Raw genomic sequence first — 25,981 nt, forward strand, 5'->3', positions numbered from 1 at the left:
AATCCATATATATGGATACGTGCTGGGGGTAGGAGAGGCAGGGAATAGTTTGGAACAAAGAGATCAGTAACCTCCTCCTCTCCTCCCCTTTGCTGTCCCCTAGACTCAGCTGGTGCTGCCTGTTCTCACACAGCTGGCAAATTTCCCTTCTCCTCACAGTGCTCGGCTGGGTATTCTGAACTCCCATGTTCACATCCTCCTGTGCTTCTGATGCAAACAGAAGGGAGGAGGGGGTCCAGTATAGTTAAAGGAGAAATGGGCTCATCTGGAGATCTGAATTTCAGAGCCAACCCCCCATGTGCTTCAAAGTTCAGGGTGTAGGGACTCGGTCTTGGACTGTGGCTGGGCCCGTCTCTAGGGGAAGCTGTCTGGGTTTCTGGCTTGTTGTCTGTAGCTGCATTTCTCTGCCTCTGTCATTGTCCATCTCTAGCTGTCTCTCTGTTGCAATCCCTCACAAGTTCTCTCTCGCAGGGTCTGTGCCTCTTGTCTATCTTTCTCTTTCTCACGGTCTCTGTCTCTTTCTCTTCCTCTCTTGCTGCCCTTTTCTCTCTCACGCTCAGGCTCTCAGTCTGTCAGTGTCTGTCCATCTCGGATACTCCCTTTTAAAGACCAGGCTGTCTCCCCTTCCCTTGTGAGGGCCACAAGCCTGTCACTTTCCAGCCTGCAAGAACAGAGCCAGAATTCATCCTTAAGCGCTGAAACTGGACACCATTTTATCAGTGGCCTGGAATGGGAAATTGGAGCCTGGGATGAGAGAATTGAATAACTTGAACTTGTTTTCATTTCATGTTTAATTTCCTGCAGGCTTAGCTCAGTCTTTCCGCTCCTTCCACCAGCCTCCCAGGGTTTTATGGGGGAAAAGGGATCAAGATATATTACATCTTGCTTTGCTTTGCTTTTTTTTAAAAAACCAAGGCAGTGCTTTTGCTACAGCAGAGTTTGACATTTCCCTCTCTCTTTCAAGCCCCTGCCGCATCACAGGGTCAACATCGAAAAGATTTTCATTAACAGCCTTGCAATCAGGCAGCCTGCCCTGGGGAGGGGCAGTGGGGTTACGTTCCCTGGCACTGACCCCACGGGGAGGTGGCAAACCAGAACTCACAGCTACTGTCTGCCAAAGAGAAACTTGCAGCCAGGAAGAGGTATGCTCATGCGTTGGTATTGAGCTGGGGTGCACAACATGGGGGTCAGCAGGGGATGCGTATAAGCAATTGTGTGCGTGTGCCTGGGGAGGGGAATACACAATGGTATGTGTGTGTATGCAAGTGTATACATCTGTGTGTGTACACACATGTAGATGCATGAGGTGGAGACTTTGCAATGGTGTGTGTGTGTGTGTGTGTGCACGCGCGCACAGGATGCGTAGGTGTGCAATGATCTCTGTGTGTGCATTTATGCATGAAGACAGGTGTGTGAAAGACGATGTGAGCACGTGCCCAACGAAGGAGCTGTGCAGTGGTGTGTGTGTGTGTGTGTGTGTGTGTGTGTGTTATATGGAGTGTGGCGGCGGGTCATGCAATTGGGTTATATATTTCTCAAAGGAGTGGGATCCATCAAATCTCAAAGGGCCCCTTGGGATCTTGCGCCTGGTCACATAGCCTTCTGCAGCTCTCACATCAAAGAACCAAACCAGATCCATGTAAACAAAAGTGGGTGGGAGTCTAGGGGACCTGAGGGAGGAAGAATGGCAGGGGTCCTGGGCTTGGAGGGAGAGTTGGTAACCTAGTTGCACTGATCCACTAAGTCCTACAGATTTGTTTCAGCCTCTCACACTTTACTGGTTTCAGCATTAGCTATTTGTGATGGACACTCGCTAAGCTGCAGTGTAGCGCACGGGGGGTCACTACCAACTTATGTGGGAGGCCCCAGGAGAAAATGCACAGACATGGATGGGGCCCACTTGGAGGGCCTGACCCCTCATCCCCATCCCCTTTTGTGCCTGACCCCTCATCCTCATCCCCTTTTGTGCCTGACCTCTCATCCCCATCCCATCCCAGTCCTGGCTTTTTCTTCCCCTCCTGCCCCTGTTTAACACATTTGTTACAAAGCATTTGCTCCCTACGGGTATTTTCCAAGAGGGCCCAGGGAGTTTAGCTTCCCAGGTTCTATAGTTTTGTAACTTCCTTCTGACTCCACTGAGGATCTCCATGGCCCAGCTGTGCTGCAGGTAGCATGCCTTCCAGGCTGTGTTTACATGTAAGATATCTCAGCTAGCTGGCTCCTTTAAATAAGATTCAAGGGCATCTGCAGGCAGGGTGTGAGAAAAGGAACAGCATGCTACACCTCAGGGGAAACTCAGCCTCTCTGCCTGTAGACACCAGCTGTGGAGATTAAAATCCAAAGCAGGCAGAGAAGTGGCCTCTTCTGCATTTGGAAAGGGGCCAAGCTGTGAAATGATTTCCAAAGACACTCCATTTCCGAGCGCCACAGACTGAGCCCACTGTGCCGGGCCTGCTGCTGGGGTGAGTTCTTCTCCAGGTGCCTGGCTCCCAATCAGGTATTTTACTAGCCAAGTGTGAGCTGGGGAGAGGTTTGGAAAGAACCAGAGCAGTCACTTGTCTATCTGGGCTTTGTCTCTGCTATAACCTAGTGCTTTGGGGACTATTTAAGTTCTTGAGGGAGACCAGCTTGGTCAGAGGGAAGACAGCTCCAGGACCAGGCCAGGCTTTTGCTGGTTCAGCCCTGGAGAGGTGATTCACAGCATAGACCACCTCAATGCATCTCTTCCCCACCAGGCTAGGGAGGAGAAAAGGTCTGGCTTTAGATTCACCTCTTAAAGGATCTGCTCTTTTGGGGTCCATAAGGCTTGCTGTTGGAGTCTCTGGTTCAGTTATGTGCCAGCCACACATTCACATGCTACAGGCCAGAGCCTCAATTGGTGGAAATCGACATACCTCCTTCAAAGTCAATAGAGCTAGGATGATTTGTAGCCAAGGAAAGGGGGCTCATCTGGCAGGTGAAATCCATTCAATAACTTGCTGTGTGTTCTGCCTATGCCTAACACTAGGTTTTCTATTGCTTCTTGCAGCTTGAGCTTCCTTAGATCAAGGAGTCTAGTGATATTGACCACCTTGCTCCTTCTCCACTGCTCCCTGCCCATTCCCAGGCCATTTTCTGCCACCCTCGGTTCTGTAGGTCATCTTTCTCTGGCACAGTTCTTACGTGGAGGGGCAGCAACAGGGCAAAGCTGGACTGGGCTTTGGAGTGTATGATGAACAAGCTGGTCATTCCATTGTAACAAAACCCAGGTCTGCAGACAACGTGCTCAGATATGAGCTACATCTCTCACACATGTGGTAGGCCTAGGACTCTGTCCTTTGGTTCCAAAAATCCAAGCATCTGCCACCATCGCGGTGAGGTAGAACTCCATTACTTAGCAGTGGTAGGCCCTTGAACCTGTCTATGGCCCTGACTCTGGAGGGGAATACTCAATCACTCAAACACGCACAGGGCCCGAGCCGCTGCACTTTGTGTTGTCATCGCCACTCGTGCAACGTGTACAATACTATCACTCGCTTTGCACGGGTGTAAATGATGACGGAACACCAAAGGCCACGGAAAGATCAGGTACCAAACCCTCCCTTCTACCACCCTTCAGCACTCCTGGAGAAGCTAAAATGCATGAACCAGCACCTCTGGGATGAGCATGGGAAGGAGATCCCCCGTCCCACTGCCCACTGGCGTAGCATTGCCGTTCGGAAGCAGAAGAAGTCAGTCCATGCCGTGTGTGATCAGTAACCTGAGATTGTACCCTGGCCTCCAGGAGAAGCCATCAGCATTTGTCAGGTGTCCACAAGAAACAGAATCAAGAGCCACTTGCTGGGTTCTCTTCTGCCCAATCACTGAGGAAACCTCAGCATACAATTTTGAGAGACCTGGCATCTTTGGGTTGTTGTTGGACTCTCCTGTTCTTTTGGAGGTGGCAGCCATACCTTCTTGCCCCAAAACAATAGGCTTCATGCATTGTCTCTGAGCCTGCTCGGCCAACCAGGCAGCAAAACCCATTTCAATTGTGTCTCTGCATTTCTCTGTTTCAACTCCCGGGCACGAGAGGTCACGGTGACCTCTGCCTCCCCCACCTTGCCAGCAAAGGGAGGTATCATGAGAAAGATTGGCGCCACTGCGGCTAGTGAGCCGGTGTCCCCATCTGATTCTTTTGGAGCGAAGTAATTTACGTGAGAGCCTTGCTGGAGTAACTATCGCTGTAGATTGCTGCCTTATCGCTTGCCAACCTGCCCCATTAGCTCAAGGAACAGCATGCCCCTCTGTGAACCTCGGAGGAGACTAACCCAAAACAAAGACGTGTGCACTAATGTAAGGCAGGAATGAGGTCCCCTGCACCTTGATGCCCAAGTGCATAAGAGAAGAGCATGAGTCTGAGGCCTGGACTCTGAGCACAGCCCAGTAGCTGGAAGTTTAAATGGACTTAGGGATGGAACTAAGAGCCATCTTCCAGATCTATCAAGCCTCAGTGAATTTTAAGACTCATTATCTTGCTGCCTGGAAGGTTCTAGGTTTACATATTGAAGTCCCCAGTGCCCCCAGCCACCCCAAAGCTTCCCCCATTACCTGTACTCGGGCCTCAGTGAGATCTGTCCTCATGGCTAGCTGCTCCCTGGCATAGACATCTGGGTAGTGGGTCTTCTGGAAGACTTTCTCCAGCTCCTCCAGCTGGTAGCTGGTGAAGGTGGTGCGGTTCCGCCGCTTCTTGCCCTTGTTGCTCTCGGAGTCCGCCTTGTCCATGGGGCTGGGGAGGTCAGTGCTGGCCCTGTCCTGGGGCACCTTCACCCCGGCCTCCTTCACACTGAGGTAGCTGCTGTCCATTCCCGCAGGGTCAGAGCTTGGCTGTAACTCAGCCTCACCCAAGGAGCTCTCTTTCCCTGTTTGTATGGGGGGGGGGGAGGGGATAGGGACGGAGGGAGAGAGAAAGAAAAGAATGTAAAGCCCAGGACAAATGAATCAGTTTGAACAGGAATCGCTCCAGTTGGGAAAAGAAAAAAGTCCGGTAGAGAGAGTAAGGGTCAGATGGCTGAGGAGGAAGGAAGGACTGAGTTAGAGAAAGGGTGAGGGAAGGAGCAGAGGCCAATGGGGCCCTGAGACAGGAGAGGGACAGGAGGAGAGACACAGGCCTGTGTGGGTTGGGTTAGAACTAGAGTGTGAGAGGGCTGGGAGATGTATGGGGTGAAGGGGAGAGACTGGGAACGCTTTTTATGGCATAAGGAAGATTAACAACATCTTAATTTAGATTCAGCTGGAATTCTGCGACTCGTAATAATGCCCCGGATGAAACCCATGGCAGACCGATGCCACCCGGGGGCAGACGCATCCGGAAGCATCCTGTGGGTCTGTAAGGAGGAGGGGTAAAGATTCCACCCACTCAGAATGTCACCAGGAAGAATGGAGCCAGACTGGGCCTCCTCTTTACCCAGCTCTGGTTGGAGTTTTGGAAGGCCATTTCAATGAGAAACTCAAAGCCAAACTTGGGAGTGTGGGGGAGTCCCCTCCCCCCATGGAGTGGAAGCAGAGGCAGTCTCCTGCAGCTCTCTACTAAGAGAAACTGCTGAGACTGACACAGATCAAGTGCAAACCAACCCAAGCCTCCTGGCCTTTGCTGATTTCCCTAGGACCAATTGTCACTAGAGTTCAGCTCCAGGATGGAACTTTCCCAGTGTTTGGGGTGTCAGCATCAGGACTGTGGGAGTCAAACTGAACTCTAATTGTTTGTTTTTTTGAAGCCGAGATATTTATTATGCCAGTGAAGGCTGATCACAGCAATGTCACCTCCATAGACGTGTGTGTACATCAGAGACTCCTGTGTAACGAAAGGGGTAACTGCTATCATTTCCAGTTCAGACGAGTGCAATCTGCTTGGGAGTAGGTCCTCTGAACTAAATCTCTCCATGGTGTATATATGGCCCCCAAGCATTTCACAATCTGTAATGTATTCACCCTTGCATCACTCCCCATGTTCCATCCTGCACAGGAGGAACTGAAGTAGAGGGAGAAAGAAGAGATTTGAGCAAGATCATGCAGGAAGGCAATGGGAGAGCAAGGGACTGGAACTTCTGGTCCATCCTTCTTCTCCTGTTGAATACAGATTACTAGAAAAACAATTGCAAATGGTAGCTACATATTATATTCAATAGGCTCTATTCCCCTATCATGTACACCCACCTAGCTTCACTGATATCAAGAGAATTACTCTGATCTAAACCAATGTAAATGAGAAGGAAACCAAACTCATTGTTTTGTTCGGGCTTCAACAATTTTTGGAAGAGAAGAAGATGAAAATGATAGTAATGACTGAAGAAAGTGATAAGGTAATAGAACTACAGAAGAAAAAAACAAAACAAAACAAATTTGCGTATTACCTAGTCTGTTTACAGCCTCAGAGAAACAAAGGGAATCCAATCACAGGTTTCCTATCAGACTGTCGCCAGCAATTAATAATTAACTGAGTGACATAGAAAAATAGTAAGGTGAAGAAAGAGGGTAATAGTTTTATTGGTGCTGTGTGTTAACTTCTCTCTCAACCCATATATCAAGGCTAGCACCTTTTTGAGGCTTCCTCAAAAACATACCTAGAGTTATGTACATAAAACCTAAGCTAGCTTTTCATTGCTTTTATTTCTTTAAATGCAGTGATAAAAGGAGGGATCTTATTGGCAATCTTTTACCTGGACATGACTTTTTTCTTTACTTTCATGTAATATATTCTCTGTCAGCTATTAAACAGCTGCCATGTTCCACACCAGAAGTGGCTGAATTTCCGTGGTAGATGAGGAGATTCCTTACACAGTTAATGGCTTTGGGATCCTCTGGTTTGGAAGGTGCCATGGTAAATAATGCGAATTAGAAAGTCCCATTTGCTAATCCCAGATCCACAAGCAAGTGCTTCTGGAACTGTATGCAACTCATTTAACCTCTCTCCATGACTCACAGTCCACATCTGTAAAATGGGGACACTCATCTGTTTAAATGGTTGAAGATTAATCAGTCAATACGTGAAAAGAACTGTGAACACAAGATGTGCTATGTAACTGCCAGGTGATTTATTAAATACACTATAGCATGTACAATCTTTCATTTTATAATTGTCCATAAATGTGCCATACACACCTATGGGGCTCTGGAAAATAATAAATCAGATGCCTGTAAGAGAAGAATAATAAATCTCTTATTGCTCTCATCAACAGAATCATTCTATTAGGTATGTATTCTTCCAGCCTAACATTTCAGTCTACAGCAGTCAGACCCCACTTGCCAGGGTAGGAAGGGTGGGGTATAAGTTTAGCCTGGCTGTGCTGCCGGCCCTCCCTTGACATACTGGGTGTGAATTCATACACACTAATTTACACCCTGCCATGCCATTTAGCCACAGGTGCTTTGTTCAGCCATGTCACTGCTGTGAGCAGAACTCAGCTCCCGCGCAGGCACAGCTTAGTTTTAAGATAGGTTCATAGGACTCCAGGTGGCTGGGTGGGTCTGTGGCTGTCAACTTGCTCACTCCGCCGTGCCGTACCAGTTGTCCTATTGCACTAGTGTCTGAGCAGTGCCAGCCTGGTGTGTGCCAGCCTCGTCTCCACAGTCCCTTTTGTGGGAGTAGTTTATTTGGGTTGCCCTGGCAGGGTCCTACACCACAGATGTCTAATCTGCCTAATTTATGCCTAATCTGCATAAAATGGAGCAGATTTTGCTATTCCTAGCTTTAATAGGGAAAGACATCTTCAGGAGCCTATAGGTCCCAGTACACAATTCCCTACCTTGAGCCAAGTGGCCTGGCTATTCAGGTCAAGGTGGCGCATTGCATCCTGGGATCTGGGAGGACACCTTGTGTTAAAGATGCAGGCTGGGTGCACAATGTAGAACTCTGTTGGTCACACTGTGGGTTGCCCTAACCTGTACTACTCATGCATTTTGCAAGCCTATGCCATGTAAGCAGCACATTTTGCAAAGCCTTAGTACAATGGAGCATGATGTGGTTAAGCATCACAGTCAAATTACGCCCATTGCTTCACTGCTAACTTTGCTTTCATATCAGTGCCATAGCAGAATAGAGGGGAAAGTGGAACCTGGGGGGGAGGGGGGAAGGGGAGGGGAGACAGCAATTTTTTCAAGTTTAATTTTTAATTTCATGCTAGAGTCCTGGAAATTAAAGATGGAAAGGGGGCATTAGCTCTTCTCATCCATATTCCCTTTACCAATCCAGGATCATTCCCTACACTCTATTCTCCAGCCTGATTTTAAATGTCTTGAGGCAACGGGCTTCCATCACTCTCCTCGGGCAACAATCATACAGTCTGCTGGCTTTCACCATTAGGACAGTGTCCTTGCTATTCAGCCAAATTGTCATCTTAGCTCAGCCTCCTTGTACCATCCTAACCACCCCCCTTGCGTTGTTCAAACTCTTGAATCTGGTTACAACACCCCTAACGCATCAGTGATAAGGCTACGAATCTGTCCTGGAGGGCACAAATTCCATGATTTTACGAGACCTCCGTGACTTCTTGAAACTTCCCAAAATTCAGTCAGGGCTTCGGCTTCAATGAATCCGTGACTGATTGTTTATTGCCTGCGTCCTGTCTGTGACGTTTAATAAAAATACTTGCGCCAAAATTGTAGCCTTAATCATTGATTATAGCCCAGTCTCAGGCACATGGGGTTGTGTCACAAGTACATATTTGAGGGCATATGTGGGGATTTGCAATAGGAACACAAACAAAATCCCTCCGCCCATTCTCATGATCTAAGGAGATGGACAGGCAATAGTCAGGTGAAAAATCAGAGAGTGTAATGTGGACACAGGTAGAGTTGGTGGAACAGCTTTTCCGAAGGGACTGGGGGGTAGACAGAGAGGGCACGCGGTATGCATCTAAAGGTGAAAAAAAGCACAAAGTCAAATGTGGAAGGAGGAGACACATGGGAACATTAAAAAAAGATGCCCAGACAGAATTTTAGGAAGGAGCTGGGCAGGCGTAGGAAATCGGGGTAGGACATGCTGCAGGTCTTTAGTGCCAAAACTTTCTTCAGAATCACTTTTGTTGCTCATCTCTGCATTCCATCCAATTTGTCATTTTCTTACTGGGATTGAGACATGGAGAACAATAGGCAGAGCTCAGGGCAACATGGCCTTAACAGCCTGTAGAGATGAGTGAATCAGTTTGGATGGCATCCGACCAGCTCAAATTGTCCTTTAAAACTTGAATCTAAGTCTTGATTTTTGGGGGTTCCAAGAAACTCGGTTAATTCTCCCCCCTTCCCTTATTTTGGTTGACCCAGTACTATCAGGTTCCAGCTGATCCAAGAAGTAGGAAGCACAGGAAGTTTTGCAGGGAAGTCTTTCCCCATGAGATCAGCTGCCCTGTCTTGGGGTCTTAAATGGTTCAGATAATTGGGGAAGCATCTGTTCTGAAACCAAGCTTGCTTCAAACCGTTTGAGGTTTGTCCCTCTCTGTTTTCAGTAAACTCTCTTGCTGGGAGGAGACTCACCCCAGGGGAAAATGATGTAAGAGAGATGATGCCATCTAAAGAAACACCTTTCCCACCAAATTACCCCACACAGACACACAACTGTTGATTAATGACTGTAGAATATGGCTCTCTGTGTTCATAAAGTGCTTTGAGCTCTTAGAGTGGATGATGCTATATTATATGCCAAATTCCCCTCTTCATGACGCTGACGTAATGTTGTTGACTTCAGTGGAGTTGCATTGTGTTTACTGAGAGGAAAATTTGGCTCTGTACTTTATGGTCTCCTACAAAGCCTCCGCTGCCATGGATAAGCCACTGGCCCTGATTTAATCCTTCAGTTCCGCCAGCCCAAGGCATTGTATATTGGCACAAGATGTCCTCCAGGAATGGAGGCACAGTGCACTAACTGCCCAAACACCCCTCTTCTCCAGCTGGGGACCTGAAACCAGCTGATGTTTCCCCCAGAGTGGGTGGGGCCAGCCAGGATAACTGAACACCTCCCCTAAATGCCCTCTGCTCATGTGGCATCCCGGCTGGATTTGGAAGGAGACCTCCCCTACTGCAATTGTCTGGGGATGATGGTAGTGGTACTACCAAAATCCTCCCCTGGCCCTGCGGGTGGATCCCCCGAGGTGTAGCTGCTCCTGCAGATGTATCTGGCCCATTTTGTAGTGACAAGGTGTCTTGACAGCCCTGATGGAGAGGGCAGTGGCTATGCCAGTCTCAGCACGGGTGGAGCCCTGAGTCTTGCTGTGGTTATTACTTTGCAGCTAGGCCATCAAGAAGGAGGGAGGGGCACTTCCAGTTTGTGGGGCTTGGCTGGTGCATACATGGAGGTGCAACACTAGCCGCACAGGCATTTGTGATAAAAAATGTATGGTTGACTTATAAGGCCAGCAGCCTGAATCTCCAGTAATTAGTCTTCAAGGGGAAAGAGGCGTGTCTCACAGCGGGGACACTTAAGTGCTTTTGCTGCAGTAGAGAAGGAGGGGGCCCGAGGAAGGGAGACAAGGAAAAAGAGCCAGCACTGGAAAGTCTCTGCCAGCCCAGCCCAGAACCATGTGAATTCCCTCTGCCGAGCTGGCAGTGGAGCAGCCTGAGAACAATTGCTCAGAGAAGTGATCTGCTACCATCTGCCAAAGCTCCCCCTCCATCACCTCCTACGGCTTCTTTCCTTGTTCGCCAGGCACAGGGGGAATGGCCTGGAGGCTGTAATAATGACTACAGGAGGGAAAGAAAAAAACAGCACGCAGACACAGGGGAGAGCACTGGGTCTGATCTAACTTCATTGACTGCGTAACATAAACTGCAGCTGGGAGCTGGGCCCAGGGCTTTCAGTGGAGCTATTTATCTCTGCTGAAAGCAAACAGTCCTCGAGTTACAAACAGCCCCGTTATGCAACCCCCTGGACAGAATGTGGGAGCTGGCCCTAGCAGGGCGTCACCCTGGCCTTGATGTCAATTCCAAAGCCCTCTTTGCCAGCCCAGCCTCCTTTCCTTTCAAGTCCCCACTCTCCTGCCCTTTATTAGTTGGGGTATTTATCAGAGGATTCTTTTTGGACGCGGCTGATTGGTTTCGTGCCTGAACAGCAGAGCTGAGCTGCCCTGCCTTTAGAGACCCTCTTGAACTGGCTGCCTGCAAGATGGTGCCAGGCAGCACCTGCACAAGCAAGGACTTTGTGATGGTTGTAGGATTTGTAACGAGGAGCTTCTCTTCCTCCCACCCTTGTTTGTCACTGTCCCTTTCCTGCTGTCCCACCTCTTCCCTTCCTGTACTTGGACTGGCCAGCGGGACAAGTGGCGTCTTCAGAATAACTTTGTCATATGGAATATTTTGCTCTTATTAGGTGCTTTTCATGTGACCATCTCAAAGCACTTTGCCACATTAATCGCTTCATTGTACAGATGGGGAAACAGAGGCACAGAGCAGGGACATCTCTTGCCCAGGGTCATGCAGAGTGTTATGGGCAGAGCGAAGACTAGAACTCAGGAGTCCTGGATCCTAGTGTCCTTTTACCTCTTTGAAATACATCCAAATAGGTGAATTATATAAATTAGAGGGAGACAAAACTAGTCTCTCTCTCCTGGGTGTCAGTGCAAGATTGTTCCTGTGGTATATTCTCCAGAGATCGGTGCAGTCTAGTAGTAAATGTCCCAGAGGTGGGGATCCCACCATGTGTCTTGGGGAGACAATTCTACAGTCCAATAGATAAGATCATCCATGCCAGTAAATATGAAGGCACTGATGTGTACTTTACATCAATAATCAGCATGTGATATTTACTCAGCCCTGCTACATGCCTTTCTGCTGTAGGGCTGATAAAACACCGCCTGGGGGACTGCAGATCGCATGATTAGTTTAGAGCCATCCTAGCAGTTACACCCAGGGACAGAGTCAAGACTCCTGCATTCTGTTCTCAGCTCTGTCAGCGCACAACCCTGGCCAAGCTGCCTCGCCTCTTTAAGCCGCAAACTCCTAGTCCGTAAAATGGGCTCTTACTTAGGTACCTACCTCCAGGCAGGCTGTGACAGTATTTGCAAAGTACTCGTAGAGCTTCAGGTGAAAGGCACAATAGGCCAGTCTGTGCTGCTGCTATGCAGGGCAAGGCAAGGGAAGGACCCTCCTTCCTGCACAGCAGCATGGCCCAGCAGCAGCTCTTTTTGTGTTCCCTGGAGATCAAGAGACTCTGAAAGTCATGGGACCATAGCTGTGCCCCCTATGCACAGGCCAGTGGATCTACAATCTGTGCAGAGGGAGCATGCACTGCCTCTGAGCAGCAAGGAGGCATCTCCAACCTGAGGATGCGTCTTAATGGCACAAATGTATTGTGTGCATTCAAGTGTATTATACGTCTCTTGTTAGAGCAACTCGGTTCTTATGGCCCCTGTTCAGGAGTATGTCCAGGAATGATGGAGAGAAGCAAAGCCAGGAGGGTTCAGTTATGGTCATCTCTAAGGAACACAGAAAAACAGCTGCCACTGAATTCCATAGGCCACATTCTGACCTGGTGTAACATCCATCGACATCAACAGAGGTTCACCAGGAATGGCTAGGGTGCCATTTGTCCTCGGCTCTCTTCGGTCACTGGCAGAAACAGGCTGGTTCTGAAGTGCCAGTTCCATCCCAGCATTAACCCAGCTGAGATGGGGGCAGGGGCAGGAGCAGGAGCAAACCCATTTATAATCCACTGTCAGCTGGACCCGGGAAAGGCAAGAAGTGGAATGTAGAGAATGTGTCAGACCTGTTCGGGGGAGGTGGCGTTTATCTATCCAAGGGAAGGTTGCCAAGAGGTGACTCACCTTTCCCAGGGAAAAGAATCACCTCTATCTAATAACCTCAAGATATTTCTGTTAAATACTGACATGAAGTAAATTACATACATCTGCCTATGGACAGACAAGCTCTGCCTTCTTGTAAGCAGAGAGAGCTTCAAAGTTTAGATCTAAGGTTTGGGGGGATTTTGGATGCAGGCTTCTTTCTAGTCATCATGAAGATTTCTGTGACCAGGAAGCAATGTAAGCATCACCTATTCTCATTGCACCCTTCACGCTCTAACAGCCTAGACATACAGTTCAGTGCCTTCCCTCTGCCTCTCAGAACCCCTTCGCTGCTCTGAGCAGCAGCCCAGGAGGATCTAATCAGCTCCTGAGCTTATATCCTGCCACACCAGTGCCTCAGCTGGCAAGCTTTTCAGTCAGAGGACACTGTGTGACTTGCTGTCAAAGTCCCCAAGCCACCGTGTACAATTTGTCAGGGTGCAATGGCAAACTAGTAGAGTTTGGCACAGAACTCCTGAAAATCATTATTGTTCCATTGCTAGTCAGGAGATCTGAGACTGGGCAGATTCTCCCACACCCAGATTCTGCTCCTCCTTCCCCCCAAACACACACAGAGAAGTCTGGTGAAAGGAAGGGTCTGTGTGTGACAAAATGTATTATTCCTCCCACTGGATAACTGAGGACAGCTGAAGCCAGCTACTCTTATTGCAGGGAATTAAGCATTTGGAATCCACCCACCAGATTTCTTCCTGACCTCAACTCTGGCCAATCAGCTTTTCAATGTGAACCCAAGTGATCGTAATCAAGCATCGTACTCCCTTTACACTGAGACACCACTGTTGTCAACCTAGTTGGACCATGTTCTTGGATCCCATTAAGGTGGACCCTACCAGTATTGTCCCCAGAGCAGGGTAACAGACTTTTATCTATGCAATCACTAGAGCTGCACGGATTAGCAGCTCGAACTCATGTCACGCTCAATGCACTATCTTTGGAGGGGGGTGATAGGGCCAAGCCTCCCTGGAATTTTGTAATTTCACTGAGACTGAGTCCAAGGTTTACAGGGAAATGTTCACACTGCAATGAAATGTGAAGATTTCACACAAAAACGACACAAGGCCCAAATTGAAACGACAAATGTTTTGAGGTGAAATTTGGCCCTGCCCCTAATTTCCACGCACGGTTATATGTAAGACCCTGATCCTGCAAATTGTTGTATGTGGCTAGAACCCTGTGCTTGCATGGAGCCCCCCTGCACTGACGAGGTCTAACATAGATGTACTAACTGCAAGACAATTACATGATCTGGGAGATGCACTTACACTGAAAAGCCATGGTTATCACAGTACTCTCTACTGCAGATCCCCTAGTAATCTCTAGGGATCCAACAAGGCCTGCAGGAACCTGCCATTGCTATTGTAGTTAGTGTCCATGCAGTTGTTAGCAGGTTGATATTCTGACTTTACCATGTATCTTTGAAATACATCATGATATTCCAGCTCCATCACTGAACCCTAGCTATTGGTGAAAGAAGTGGTGCCCAATCTAGTGTTAAAGGCATGCCTGAGGTCTAAATTGTGGCTTCACTGGGAGCTTTGAGCAAGGGACCCTGTCTTGCCCACACCCTGCCTCATCCTGTCTACATGCATGGGGTAGGTCATAGCAGCTCTAAGCCTCCCCCTGTGTGGTCACCTGTGAGGTGGATAACCAGTGCAGGGGAGTAAGGAGCACCCAGATCCTTGGAGGAATTTAGGTTCCTAACTCCCATTGAAATCAATGGGAGTTTGGCACCTAAAAAATCTTTGAGGATCTAGGGTGAGAAGACTTCTGGGTAGCTGCCCCGTTCATGGTGAGGTCCATGCTGCTTTCCACTTATATGGAGGAAAATATTGTATGGAACTGGGTAGCATATGCATCTATATCACTGTCCTCTGCTGAATGGACCCAGAACTGCCCAAGTCTGTGTCATAGGCCTTGTTGGGCTAGCTGCTGATAGAGAAGCCCTCCAGCATAGTAAATCAGGTAATGATTTAGCCCTTATCTCTTTGAGCAATTAAGTTTATTTTGGTATTAAATTCTCAGGCCCAGATTTTTGGGAAATTCTTTAACCCAATCTGGGCATTCCATGCCATTTTTGAACCCCTGTTCTAACATCACTGCTAAACTTTCCCCCAGATATGGACAAAGCAGCAGATTAACTAGCAAGGAAGATTTACATTACTAATCCACTCAATGAACTTTGCCATCTGTAGTAAATATATCCACTCTTTGTGATCTTGCCTTAACTAACACATGCTGAAGCTATTATATTTTTTCCCCCCAAGTTGTCTCTTACAGCCCTTTATTTATGTCTCTTGTCTACTTCTTCAGTTGAGAAGCTGACACATGGCTGTCATTTAAAAACCAAACCAAGTATTGGGTTAAAAGAGAAAATGGAGATTCTTGATTTAGATTCACAAAAAGCCAAAACACTTGGAGTTATTTACATCCAGCGATCAGAGACCCTGGTGCTGCTAATGCACAGAGGGAATTAAGAATGGAGACAACTCTAAGATCTGAATTTCTTGGCTTTTCATTTTATTAACGATTATTAGCTTTTATAAAACCTTTCATCCTGAGGGATCCCAAAACAAATCAGGAACACTTGCTCCCCATTAAAATGAAGCCTTCTCTGAAGTGGGATGTTGCAGCTGTTAGGCTTTCTAGAGCAAGAAGCAAAGATTACACTGATCAGTTGTTATTGCAGGGAGAATTTAGGCAAATAGGCAGAATGTAATTAATCCAGCTGAAATTTGGCCTCAACACCATGAAGATGAGACACTGACTCTCGTGGATACTATTTCAGGGCTGGTTCACATGAAAAGTACGCAGGAATCCTTAATAATCACAAGTAGTCAGCACGAAGAATATAAGAGGGATCTATAAACATAATACAGGGCTTACTTCTGCTCTCACTTTAGAGAAACTCCTTTGGCTGCCATAGCATTGCTTCTGCTTTACCCCCTGTGAAAGAAGCACCCGACCTCTTTGCAGTTTCTTGCACTCATTTTCAGACAGGTAAATAAAGGAAGTTGCCTACAGCCAATGCTCCCTTTGGCAGACCGATGAACCCCCCCCACTGGAGAAAATACCAGATAACATGGGCAAAAAGCACCTCCCTTCTCACAGCTGCCTTGTTGCCCCTGAAGTGTTGATGTGTAGGAGGTCAGCTCTTCAGCGAATTTAACAGTCTAGTGCAGCAGCTGCGGGTTTAGGGCAGGGACCCATTATCAGGGCTACTTCTCAGGTAGAGGAGGAGTGCTGTGCAAAGGTCCTTACAGTCTGGGAGCCTCTCCCCACAACAGCACTGTGTTCCCAACCTTATCTCAGCAGAAGTTCTGATGCAATCTGGAGTGGCTCCTAACCCACTGACAGCCTGGGCCAGCCCATGTTCTGCAGCAGATTTCAGAATCTAACCACACTCCTATATCAGTTACCTTGATAAGTGACTGGAATCTGAAGAAGATTCAAAGGCCCTGATTTCCCATTGCCCCACACCTTGTGCAGCCACTTATACCAGTGCAAAGTGGGTGTGAAACACCACCATTCTACCATGGGAACTTTTAACACCCATTTTGCACAAGGCGCCTGGCCATGCTGACTTGGGCAAAGTACTAACTAAGGGATCTACTTATCTTTTCCTTAAGCCACATATAAAATGCAGGTCATTTCCAATTCACCGGCGTGTTTCTTCTTCAGGCGTTCAAAGTTGAAATAAAATGAGCAGCTAGATGCCTCACTTTGAAGGTTGCAGACAGCCACTCTGCCAACCGATGCAGTCTGCCCAGAACATGCTTTCTTCTGGGGGGAAGATAAGAGGACCAGTTTCTTTCTGTCTAATGCACGCATCATCACAGAAGCTAAGACCTGTCTCTTCAAGAGAGACTTGCTTTTCTAAGCAGAGCAGACAGTGGGGGGAACTGTAAGTAAGACCTGGACCAGAGAGCGATGCATCAGGTATTCACAGAAGCCCTTCCCAACACACTGGCCTGAAAAGAGTGTGGGCTTCAAGAACTCAGCACAAGTAATGTAAAGGGTGCTGCAAGTTACACATTGTAGGTAGGCCCATTGACTTGCTGGTCATTTGACATTTGCCGTGTAACTTACAACATCAGTTCTGTCTCCTGTGTGTTTGGCCCAGAGACTTGCCTGAGAGTCACCCCACCCTCCCATACACCAGGCCAGGCACAACTCCTAGTATCTGGCTGGCTAGGTTTTGTTTTGATAACCACTATGTGGATTTTTGGACTAAATGACTTCATTTGTAAACCTTATCTCCAGCTCATCTAACAAGCCTGCACCATGTCAGTTTCCGCAACAGAGCCTGTGTGTGTTTTTGTGCAGGAGTAATTTTATTCTCTAGGGTTAGTGCTGTTTTTATTTTTTTTAAACTGAGTCCATTTTTCCCCATAAAACATCTGCTTTAGAGGCACATGTGCTTTGTTTACTGATTAGCTGAATTCATACACCTTGTGGCTACTTGGGGAGCACGTTGTCATCTGTTTAAATGCAGCTGGCATTGTCTGTTTCTCTTTCAGGCTAGTTAAAGGACACTAACTAACCCCACTTTTGTATAAGACAATGAATTCTGAAGACCCTGAACCGAGGCTATGGCTGGAGTTCAAACAAGTTCTTCTTTAGATAGCACTTAGCAGAACTAAAAGGAAAGAAAAAGCTGGACAGTAAAGCTTTTATTGCTGTTTTAACATGCAGCTTATGCTGCTGCTCACTTCCTAACTTCCAGAATGCAAAATATTGTAATGAACTGGTGTGTGTATGTGTGCTTGCCACTGCCCTCTGCTGGACAGAATTAAAATTCCTTAACTGTGTGTCATAGGTACTATACTGCTGACAGCTCAAGGAGATTTCTGTTTAGTTCAAGCACTTGTGATTTTGGAGTAGAAGGATCTTAGTTCTCTCTTGGCTGGCCCCATACATTTCTGAGTCGCCGTGGTTTTCAGCATTGTAACAAATGTAAAATTCTTTGGTGGCCACAGATGAGTTACACAATATGTTGGAAACCTCCTGCTGCCTTAATCAACAACAGCCACTAGGTGGCACTTTAAATGAAATTAACATCATAATTAAAAGGGAAATTCAACTGGGGTGTACAAGGTCAGCCCAAGGCCTCTGCCTTACTGAAGTCCCACTTAAGCAGGACTGCTCCCTCCGGTTGATCACAACCAGCTAATGCATTTTTAAACATAGTTTGCCCTGTCTACCTGCAAAGTTCTGTATAAAGTCACGTTAGTTAAAGTGGGTTAGCTACTGTATTTTAACACACCACCTTTTTCCCTAATGTATTCATACCCTTAAAGAGTTGGGGCATAATTCTAACCCATCTTCTGGGCTCACTTCTCTGTCTCTGTAAAAAATGTGCATGAGCTATTCCATGTCCATAAAAGGCTCTGCCTTTTCCTGCACTGACATTGCACTGTTGGTAGTTGAGGGCATGTTTACACTACTTATGCTGCTGTAGTGTAGATGCTTCCTACAGCAACAGAAGAGTTTTTTCTATTGATGTAGGCAAAGGCGGTAGGTAGCTTGATGGAAGATTTTTTCCACTGACCTGCTGTATCTACCCTGGGGGTTAGGTTGACCTTACTATGGCATTCAGTATGCAAAATTCTTCATCGCCCTGAGCAACGTAGCTCGGTTGATCTAATTTTTTAAGTGTAGACAAGGCCTAACCCAAGACAAGAATGGTGCCAAACCCCCATCTTTTTTGCGGTGTATTTTCAGCAGGAACCTACATGGTGCAGAATAATGAAGGAAAAGACTATTTCCAGGGCAGCTTATACAAACTTGCAGCTTCCTTTAGATTTAGCATTTGATAGCCTTGGCATAGAAGCTCCCACTGCTTCCCCATGCTTAGTGTTCAGAAAGTATAAAGCACATTTCAAAATCAGGTTACTTTACTAGGAGTCTGGCGGCAGCGTGGACTTTATGGGTGGCATTTTCAAAAGAGCTCAGCATTGGCCTCTGCTTCCACTGAAGTCAGTGGGAATTGACTTCAATGGAAGCAGGATTAGGCCAACATTCAGTGCCTTGGGTTGCTCAATCCTGCTCCATATGGGTGACCTACTGGACAGATCACTTGCTTCTCCTCTTCACCCAGGTAATCATGCTTAGCACTTCCCATAGGGCTGTCCATCTGAGCATCTCAGGTGCTTTAAAGGCACTTGTTGTGTAAGCCACTGACACCCCTGTGAGGCAGGCAAGTACTAGAGTTAGTAAAGAACACTTGAAAGAGGGTGGAAACTTGTTCAATGGGTAACCCTATGGCCTAGAGATTTGTACACTTTGAAGAGTCTCTAGCAGTTTAGACAAACACCTGTCAGGGATGGTCTAGATCAGTGTTTCTCAACCTTTTTGATAGCAGGGACCAGCTTCCTATATGCTGTCAGGGAGATCTCAGGCTTCCTATACTGTATCAGAGAGATCTCAGGGAACGGTGCTGGTCCATGGACTGGTCATTGAGAAACACTAGTCTAGATAATATTTACTCCTGCCCCAATGCAGGGGACTGGACTAGATGACCCATCGAGGTCCCTTCTCGTCCTGCATTTCCATGATTCTATGAGTCTCTGTCTCAGAAGCCACTGCCATTTCAATAGAATATAAAATCTTTTGGTTGGTGCTCAGAAAATACCTTTGTTTAGCTGATCTCTTCTGTTTTCAAGTCCTTCCTCATGCTGAATTGTACACTGTAGTTGTCCTGGGAGTTTCTTCTTTTAAAAGGTTCGCAATCTGCTGGTCTGCTCCTGCTTCCATTGATGTCAATGGCCATTGATTTCAATTGAGCAGGATTGTGCCCTCGATCAAAATACAGTTGAAGCATCTTCTAGTGAAGTCACTTTTTTCATAGAACAGCTTTGCTCTACCCAGTCACTATAACCAGAATGGCAATTTGCATACTGTGATGATGCACTGAACCAACATGGGACGTGTATCCTACTCCACTAATAAGCAAAGTTTCACTAAACAGTATTCAAGATGACGATAGGCAGCTTCCACTCAATCCATGTCATGCAGCTATAAAGATTTCTATCCCATTTTCAGTCCCATGGCTCACATAGTCCCCTCAAGTTGTGTTTCTCTTAGGAAGTCAGGATACAGTGAGATTGTTCCTCTCATCTAGATCTGGGAGTTGTTAGACTGAGTGACTCACCTGATCTCAACTTCTGGGGAATTACACAGGGCAAGTTTCTAAGGTAGCCAGCGCTCAAACCATAAGGGGCTTTATAGGTCAAGAACCGGCACCCTCAATTGTACTTAGGAATGAAATGGAAGTCAGTGCCGAATCTAGAACACAGGGGTGATGTGCTCCCTATGAGACACCTCATGAGGTAGGTGGGCAGCAGCATTCTATGCTAGTAGAAGTTTTCAGATGCAGAAAAAATTGCAGAGCCCCACCTTCACGGTGAAGACAGTTGGGGTCACTGAGGTGAGTTCTGGCTCTGAAAGGAAACGTTTCAGTCTCCCAGTCAGAAGCAGCTGTTAAAAATAACTCTCCCGGCCAATGCCACTACTGGATCTGCGAAGCAGCCAAAGATCTAAAAAGATCTTTGGACTGAACATCTTAATAACAAAAAGGTGGGCATCCCCCTTTACTGAGGAGGCAGATACCCAATCTGCCATCTCCTCCAGATGTTTCCCCAGCAAACTGGCATGGCCTCCATCTTCTCCGCAACAAGCCGCAGCCACTTACCCTGTAAAGATCCAGTCTTGGCTAGACTCTGAGTAAACTGAGAATTTGCACTCTCAGGGTCAAATGGAGGTGAAAGTTAAAAGTGTAATCATCCAAATTACTCAGGTGGGGTTCACCAAATGTTTCAGTCTAACCATTGGCAGAGGGAGGCCACTTCAGGTCCCACATAGAAATCAGCCAACTTGTTACAAAAGGAAAAGGTAGGGGACAGCTCTCTCTGGGACAATGCTAAAAGACTGGTAAGGAAGCCCCACTTCAAAGCTTACTCCACTAGAGGGCTTTGAACATAGCTCCAGAGCATGGCTGTGGGACGGTTTAAACTCTATGCCAGAGGTAACGCGTGGGGGTGAGGGAGCATGCAGCATCCCGTGCCCCTCCAGATTTGCTGCTTGACTTGTACGGAGCATGCTCAGTAATACTGCTGAAGCCAGCTGCCCTCAGTCTGTCCCCTTCTATCGGTAGGCATGGGTCATCTCAGCTTTGTGCTGCATACTTTTAATCACAGAATCATAGAAATGTAGGGTTGGAAGGGACTTTGAGAGGTCATCTAGTCCAGCCCTATGCGCTGAGGCAGAACCAAGTAAACCTAGACCATTCCTGACAGGTGTTTGTGTAACCTGTTCTTAAAAACCTCCAATGATGGGGATTCCACAATCTCCCTTGGAAGCCTATTCTTAAGCTTAGCTACCCTTATAATTAGAATGTTTTTCCTCATATCTAATCTAAATCTTCCTTTCTTCAGATTTAGCCCATTGCATCTTGTCCTATCTTCAGTGGACATGGAGAACAATTGATCACCGTCTTCTTCATAACAACCCTTAACATATTTGAAGACAGTTATCAGGTCCCACCTCAGTCTACTTTTCTCAACACTAAATATGCCCAGATTTTTTAACCTTTCCTCATAGTCCAGAGGAGAGCAACAAAAATAATGTCAGATTTTCTAAACCTGTTGTCTCCAATTTGTTCACATCTTTCCAGAACTGGACACAGTACTTCATCTGAGTCCTCACCAATGCTGAGTAGAGCAGGACAATTATCACCCATGTCTTACATATGACACTCCTGTTAATATACCCCAGAATGATATTAGCCTCTTTGCAACTATATCTTGTTCCTGACTCATATTCAGTTTGTGATCTACTATAATACCCACATCCTTTTCAGCAGTACTACCACCGAGACAGTTATGCCCCGTTTTGTAGTTGTGCACTTGATTTTTCCTCCCTAAGTGAAGTACTTTGCACTTGTTTTTATTTAATTTCATCTCATTGATTTCAGACCAATTCTCTAATTTGTCTAGGTAATTTTGAATATTAATCCTGACCTCTAAAGTGTTTGCAACACCTCCCAGCTTGGTGTCATCCACAAATTTTATACGAATACTCTCCACTTCATTATCACAGTCATTAATGAAAATATTGATTAGTACTGGACCCAGGACTGACCCCTGCAGCCCCCCTACTAGATAAGCCCTTCTAATTTGACAGTGAACCATTGATAACTACTCTTTGAGTACCTTTCAATCAGTTGTGCACCCACCTTATAGGAACGTCATGATTCAACTGTTTTGCCAGTTTTAAACAGGTGATCGTAAAAAAAAGTTCCAATGCAAAAAAATTACAAAAAATTATTTTCTTTCCCCATCTAGTTCCTGTACCAAATGGGCCTGTTTTTGGAGATAAGACTAAAACTTATTTCCATTCTGACTGTATATTACAAAACCTGTGCTTAGGCCAGGACTGGGAATTGCTAGTGTCCTACAGGAATAAAACTTTTATAAAGATACTGGAGAGAAATGTGGATTCTGGGAGTCAAATCCTGCCAGTGTTTGTGGATGCAATGGGGTAGAGGTTAAAACAGCCAGTATCAGCAAGACAGGATTTCTTTGCCTTAAAGCTTATTATATGGCACTGAGGCATCTATTGCCTACAACATTGGTTCTCAATCAGGGATCTGGGAGGACGTGAGCAGGTTTCCAGGGGTCCACCAAAAATAAACTGGGCTTCAGCACTGGGCAGCGGGGCTTGGCTCACCTCAGAGGGCCACCCAGCCCATCTGGCTTGGGCAGGGGGACACAACCAAAAATTGCAGCATATCTGCAGAAGACAGATCTCCCTCTGCCATCAGAAGGGGTTGCCTCACAGCCATTGACTCCATGAGCAAGCAGCAGTTAGCCAAGGAGATATACCACTGCTCTGCCCTGCTACATCAGCACTTCAGGGAGCAGGTCCAAATGGAAGGCAGAAATTGGAGGGGGGTAGGGGGGGCACATGGGTTGCCTCTGGTTGGAGGTCTGCAGGTTTGTCTATTTAAGTTTAGGGGTCCCTGGATAAAAAAAAAGGTTGAGAGCCACTGATCTAGATGTTGTCAACCCTTTCAGTCCACTGATACCCCTGCTGCATTAAATGTTTCTCCTCCACACATGCACACAGCTCTACGTGGCAAAGGGAGCTTTTATCTGAGGGCTTGTCTACAGAGCTTATCTGAGGGCTTGTCTTACAGCACTACAGCTGCACCGGTGTAGCTGTGCCACTGTAGTGCTTAGTGAAGACGCTACCTATGCTGATGGGAGAGAATCACCTATGCCCATCGGTGTAGGTGCCCCGCCCCAAGAGGAAGTAGCTATGTTGAGGAGAGAAGCCCTACACTGCTGTCTATGCTGGGCGTTAGGTCAGTAAAACTACTTTGGTCGGGGTGTGTTAGTTATACCAACATAAGTTTGTAGCATAGACCAGGGATTAGTGTGCCCTTGACCTCATCATGAGATAGTTTCCTGTACCTAGAACATAACATCTTGCTGAGCGGATATCAATGTAATGTGTGCTGCTTAATATAAATCACCGAATAGATGTCCCTCAACTTGAAAGAAAGAAAGAAAGAAAGAAATGGTCTGAGTCTGACTTGCCTGGAAACTCCCGGTGCCCCTTACACAGTCTAAACAAATATTTATTTAAATTACTCAGAATGCCCCAGTCTTTTATATGTATCCCAGAAGAGCACCATAAAACATCTACAAACAGGACTCCATTAACCTCTGCTGCCCCGAGTTAGAGGAGCATATTTCAACTGCAGTTAAATTGAAGTTTAATAAACTGTTGGCCTCTGTTGGCTCCCTCCACAGACCCTTTCCCCCTCTGTCTTTCCTCCGTGACTTATTACACTGGCATTCCGTAGGAACAGCAGCTGCCAATATGGGGGACTCATTAGTGCTGCTCTTGCTTCTGATGTGAACGGTAAAGCACCTAAGAGTGTTCAATCAATCACTGCTCTAAACGGCTGCTACAATCTCACACCTCCTATTTTTTCAGTGGGGGAGGTGATCTAGTGGCACCTTCTGGCCTTAAACTCTATGACCCTATGTAAATCCCCAAAGATGGACTGTCCTTTTGACTGAGGAAGGTTAGATGCAATTCTCTCTCTCACCACTGCTGCTCCTCAAATGGGCAAAGAGGAAGTGTTTTCCTCAAAGGTTGGAACTCATCTCACCAGCCCAGAGAATTTGGGACCAAACTGGGCCTAGAACTTGAATGACAGGAGGCCTCCATCCACTGACACCACCAAAGTGAGCTTATGAAAGTGTTTGAAAATCCTGAAGATTTCACCCATTTTAACACAGCTGTTTTATTCATTTTGAACACATACATGCAAAGCTCATTTTCTCCCCTTTAAGAGTTTGTGCTACCCAGTCAGGGAGTGGGAACACTATGACATGACTTGGACAACCAATAATACACCACAGTTGTGCAAGAGTCAAACCACATTGTTCACAAACAATCCAAAGTCGGAACATAATTGAAACAGAAATGATATGGCCAATGCTTACAAACAACAAAAACGTTCACAGAAACTGGATCAATTTGCAAATGAGTTCTTAGCCAGAAAGGGAGCTAAATTCATAATGAATAATTCTAAATCTGTAACGAAGCCAGCTTCAATCACAACTAACTAACCCGGCTCACGATTGGCATTTTTGAATTGTATATAGTGAAGCCGAGAGAAAATTAAATTAATTTTAAAACGCCACTGGATAATTTTGAGCAGTGAAAACATTAAGACTGTGGAACTGTAAAGGAGGTGATGAATTATTCAATGAATAAATTATTCATTTGAAATCATTCACTAGTTCTTTTCACTGAAGTGCAGGAAATGGTGAATTTTGTTGCACTTAAAATGTCAATAGTGCCTGCAATAATTTTTAATTGTCACAAACAAAATAATAGAAAATTAAGATTATGTGAGTCCAACAGAATTTTTCTCTTTATTTTTTTGTACATCACTGCTTTGGCCTCATTACAACCATCTGTTTTTGTCAGGCCTAAAGGCTTGATTCTGCACTATTGACTTCAATGGGAGTATGGCCATTGACTTTAATGGGAACCGAATCTGGTTCAAGATTTTTATACAGTACATATACAGTGGAAAAAATATTATGTGATCATGTAATTAAAGATTGTATCATAATGCACATGCAGAAGGGGGCTGAATTAAGGTTCCACAGACGATCTTAATATTGCATTTCCTAACTTTGAGTTCTTGACTTTGCAACCTTAATGAAATTCTTTTAACATAGGATATTACACAAAAACCTACATTTTAAAAACAGCAAACTGAAAAAAAAACCAGATAGTCCATCACATAGCATCATATTTGCACCCACATAGGTCATCAGGAGGGTTGGAATCTTTAGATCAACCACACAGACCTCTGTCACTTGAATGAACAGAGTAACTAATAGCAGTAGTAAGTTGTCACCCTCTATGTGAGCCAGGGGATGGCAGATTTTGCTAATGGAATCAACAGATATTTGCTGACAGCAGGGGAATGGTGAGACTCGGGAATCTTGGGTGCCATTTCAGTCTCTGGAGGGAAGGATGCTCTATTGAGAACAGACTTTTCGGCCTGTTTTCCCCAAGCATGAGTCCTTCTGCCTCATTCCCTCCCAACTGTCCCTGTCCTGGTCCCGTCTCTTCCTCACCCCTGACTCCCCATCTCAGCGTCTTTCTCTTCACCTAGCCAGTCCCAGTCTCCATACCTCAGGCCTCTCATCTCAGTCCAAGTCCCATTGCCCAGTTATGCTTCTCCAATCAGGGAATAGAAAGAGGCTAACGTACCCAGATGCAGCTAGCCTACACAGGTCTGATTTCAAATGTCAAATGAATGCCTCACATACACGCTACAGACCAAAGATTACCCACAAAAATTACTCAGCAAAATACTGCTGGATTGCAAATGAATCTGTGAAAATCATAAATTTGTCATGGACAGTTCACAAACAGAAATGAGGATAAATTCACTCAGCTCTAGTCCTTGTTAGTGAATTTAATCCCTGATCTTACAACCTGATTCACACGGGTGGAACTTTGTGCATGCACAGCGTTCCACTGAAATAAGTAGAACTCTGCCTATACATATGGAGCTGATTTCATGACCAGGATTAGAGTCCTTTAATTATGCCTCTTCTTGTCAGAGTGCATGTGGG

The 25,981-nt window shown here is 46.2% G+C and overlaps 1 protein-coding gene across 1 annotated transcript in view; it reads right to left on the minus strand.

Annotated features, from left to right (window-relative positions):
- ALX4 (ALX homeobox 4) overlaps nt 1-25,981 on the minus strand; it is a 62,951-nt gene that overhangs the window by 13,759 nt on the left and 23,211 nt on the right. The window contains exon 3 of the mRNA XM_067558117.1: nt 4,570-4,880. Coding sequence (XP_067414218.1) covers nt 4,570-4,880 — 311 coding nt within the window. The remainder of the gene's footprint in view (nt 1-4,569; nt 4,881-25,981) is intronic.

Source organism: Emydura macquarii, unplaced genomic scaffold (genome assembly GCF_026122565.2).
Source record: "Emydura macquarii macquarii isolate MOO-44397 ecotype Brisbane River unplaced genomic scaffold, CSIRO-AGI_Emac_v2 contig_1876, whole genome shotgun sequence".
Lineage (NCBI taxonomy): Eukaryota > Metazoa > Chordata > Testudines > Chelidae > Emydura > Emydura macquarii.